This window comes from Elephantulus edwardii, unplaced genomic scaffold (assembly GCF_000299155.1).
Source record: "Elephantulus edwardii isolate Elephantulus edwardi_28Jun2011 unplaced genomic scaffold, EleEdw1.0 scaffold00140, whole genome shotgun sequence".
Lineage (NCBI taxonomy): Eukaryota > Metazoa > Chordata > Mammalia > Macroscelidea > Macroscelididae > Elephantulus > Elephantulus edwardii.
Window position 1 is genome coordinate 3,792,002 of NW_006399890.1, and position 2,962 is coordinate 3,794,963.

At 34.7% G+C, this 2,962-nt stretch overlaps 1 protein-coding gene across 1 annotated transcript in view; it reads left to right on the top strand.

Moving 5' to 3' along the window:
- Positions 1-2,962, top strand: part of DLGAP5 (discs, large (Drosophila) homolog-associated protein 5) — a 58,381-nt gene that overhangs the window by 3,718 nt on the left and 51,701 nt on the right. The window contains exons 2-3 of the mRNA XM_006894370.1: positions 5-204; positions 2,188-2,250. Of these exons, the coding sequence (XP_006894432.1) occupies positions 5-204; positions 2,188-2,250 (263 nt within the window). The remainder of the gene's footprint in view (positions 1-4; positions 205-2,187; positions 2,251-2,962) is intronic.

Below are 2,962 nucleotides of genomic sequence, written 5' to 3' on the forward strand. Positions count from 1 at the left end.
TTAGTGTCAACTAAAACAGCTCCAGGTGATCAACGAAAACAAATGCTACAAAAATATAAAGAAGAAAAACAGCTTCAAAAATTGAAGGAACAGAGAGAGAAAGCTGAACGAGGAGTGTTTAAAATAGGTCTTTATAGACCTGATAAACCTAATTTTCTTTTGTCAGTTTCACAACCAAATGCTATGAAAGAGGAACCCAAAACGGTAAATTTGATGTCTAACTTACCTAGTACTGCTACAACAGAAATACAAAAATAGATGATCTAATAAATTTATGTTCTTTCTTTTAGGAAGCTAGAAATCAGAATTCAGGCCTCTAGCCTCTGACTCTCTGGGGAATGCTTTTTTTCTCTGTTGTCTTTGAAGAAGGTCCTTGTCTCTTTCAGTTTCTACTTCTGAGGATCTTCATGTAACTTGGCATCTCCCTTCTCTCTGCTCTGCTTGCTTATTTAATCTCTTTGAAAAAAGAGCAAAGGCTGCATAGGATGGCCATATCTGATCGTTACCAACTTCACAAAGGGGAACTGTCTCCATCAACGGCATCAGCAACAATAAACCAGTTCCCATGAGATTGGACACATCCTCCACACCCCTGTACCTCTTTCTACTCATCTCAACACCAATCTTACTGAGTCCAAAATCTGTTGCAATAGCTCACAGACCATATAGAACCATATTGGGAAATCAAAAGATTATAATCCAGGTTAAGAGCAGAACACAGTCAGTACAGCTTCTGAAATGTCACAGGTACCTCTTGCTTGAGCCTTGCAGCTTTAGGCCAGTGTTACAAAGTTCTCAGTCAGTCAGTTATGGCTCTGCCCTTCCCAGTTCTCCTACAAACTTGGGCAAAATGCTCTTAGCTTTGGTTCTGTGACATAGCAATCCCAAGGCCCACTCTGCCTCATGTTCGGTCTCTGATTCTTTGCTGTGGCTGCTGTGGCTATTGCTCCTGTAAGTCCTGGTCTCGCTGGTGTAAGAATCTCTGGTCCTGAAAGATGAGTTGCATTCTCTTGCTTGTTCTTTTCTGGTGATGAGGTTCTTCTCTTCAGGTGCTGGCCTTCATGAATCTAATGGTAAAGCTTGAAGTATTTACTATATGCATGACCTTAGCAGTATATGACAGACATAGCTTAATAGAGTATTGTTCAAAGTGGAAAGATAAAAATATATTTTATACATGCTAGAGGAGAAAGATTTTTTTCTTTTTGAAAGAATATCAAGAAAAAAATCTTACAAAAGGTAAGATTAAAGCTGGATTTTCAAGAATATGTAGAAACTGTTTATTGATCTAGAAAAGTATTCTATGTAGAGGGAAAGGGCACACATCATATGTTAACTAATAAAATTCACCAGTAGTCTTTTATTCTACTCACACGGAAAGCCATTGATGAATTTTCTTTCTTATACATTAGAGAGAAGCCTACTTTCTTACTCTTTGTCAGTAGCTCTCATTGAGTTGTCCTCCAACTCATGATCACATGTACAATGATATAATATTAACTGCTGCTCTGTCCTGGGTCATCCCCATGATCTGTTGCAAATCAGTTCATTAGAGTTTTAACTGCTTATTTTAAAAAAATTTATCACCAGACTTTCTTCCTAGTCTGTTGTAGAGTGAAAGTGCCCCTGAAACCTTTTCAGCATCCTAACAACTCATAAGCCTCCACTGACAGACAGATGGTGACTATATATGAGGTGTAATGGTCAGAAATTGAATTTTTATTTCCAGGATGGCAAATAATTCTGCCACCAAACCACTAATGCCTCTCCCTATTTTCAGTGGTACCAAGTTTTCTCTGAGATGTGTTCTTTATTAGTGACAGCAGACTATAACATAATCATGAGATTGAATCCAAGTTAACTCTTAAGAAAGTATCTTTTTAAGAAGTGAACAAAAGACCCTAGTATTCCAGTCTGTTTTCTTACTCCTTCCCAAATATATCCACTTAATCATATGGAAAGATTCCTTCTCTTCCCTTATTGAGAAAGAAGAGTAAGTTTTTAATATATTTAGTTTGAATCAGGCCAGAACTAAGAAAAACAGGAATTTATATTAGTGGACAGCTTTTTTGCTGTAAATTGTTGAGGAGAAAATAAATCTTAAAAATGTGAATCTTTTTTTCATGACTCAGGAATGTTAAATTTTTGCCAAGTTTTTTTAAACTTTATATTCTTTTGACTTTTAAGGTTATTTCTTCTTTTGTACGGATTACAAGATCAAAGACCAAAGAACAAATGGAGCAGAATAAGGTATAACTTGAAAATTAATGGATAATATATTTCTAAAGTGAATATTTATCCTTTTCTTCCTTAAATTAATATATTGATAACCTAATATCTTAAGCATAGTGATTAATTTACTAGCATTAACAGGTACCAAAATCATGAGAAGTGGTATAGTGAAACAGTAGATTTTTACGTACTCTGGGCATGTTGTTAGGAAGGGCCAGTTCTTGGAAAATTACATCATACTTGGAAAGGTGATAGGTCAGTGATAAAGACCTTCAATAAAATGGATTAAGTCTGTAACAACAATGGGCTCAAATAGTTCAGAATTTTCTGTCTGCATAAGAGCTATCTAGGCAAAATTCAGTGGCCTGAAACAAAGTTATTTAAGAACCTTCAAAAAAAAAACCAAAAAAAAACAACCTACCTTCAAAGCTTTAGTTCCCTATTTTTAATCATTTAGGATATTCGCATTTTCTGTATTTTAGATTCTAGTAGAAAATGACAAAAAGAAATTTATATGATATCTTTTTCTTCACCTCATTTTATATGAAATAGGAAATTTATTTGTTGAGTCACTTATAATTAAGAGATTTCACATAGTGGACACTTGTAAATAAAAGATGTGATTTAGTTCATTATGCAATTAACTCACATTTCACTTACTGTTTTCAATAGATTCATAACATTCAAACATTCCAACCTGCTCCAAGATCAACTTCTGAAAAAAATAAGT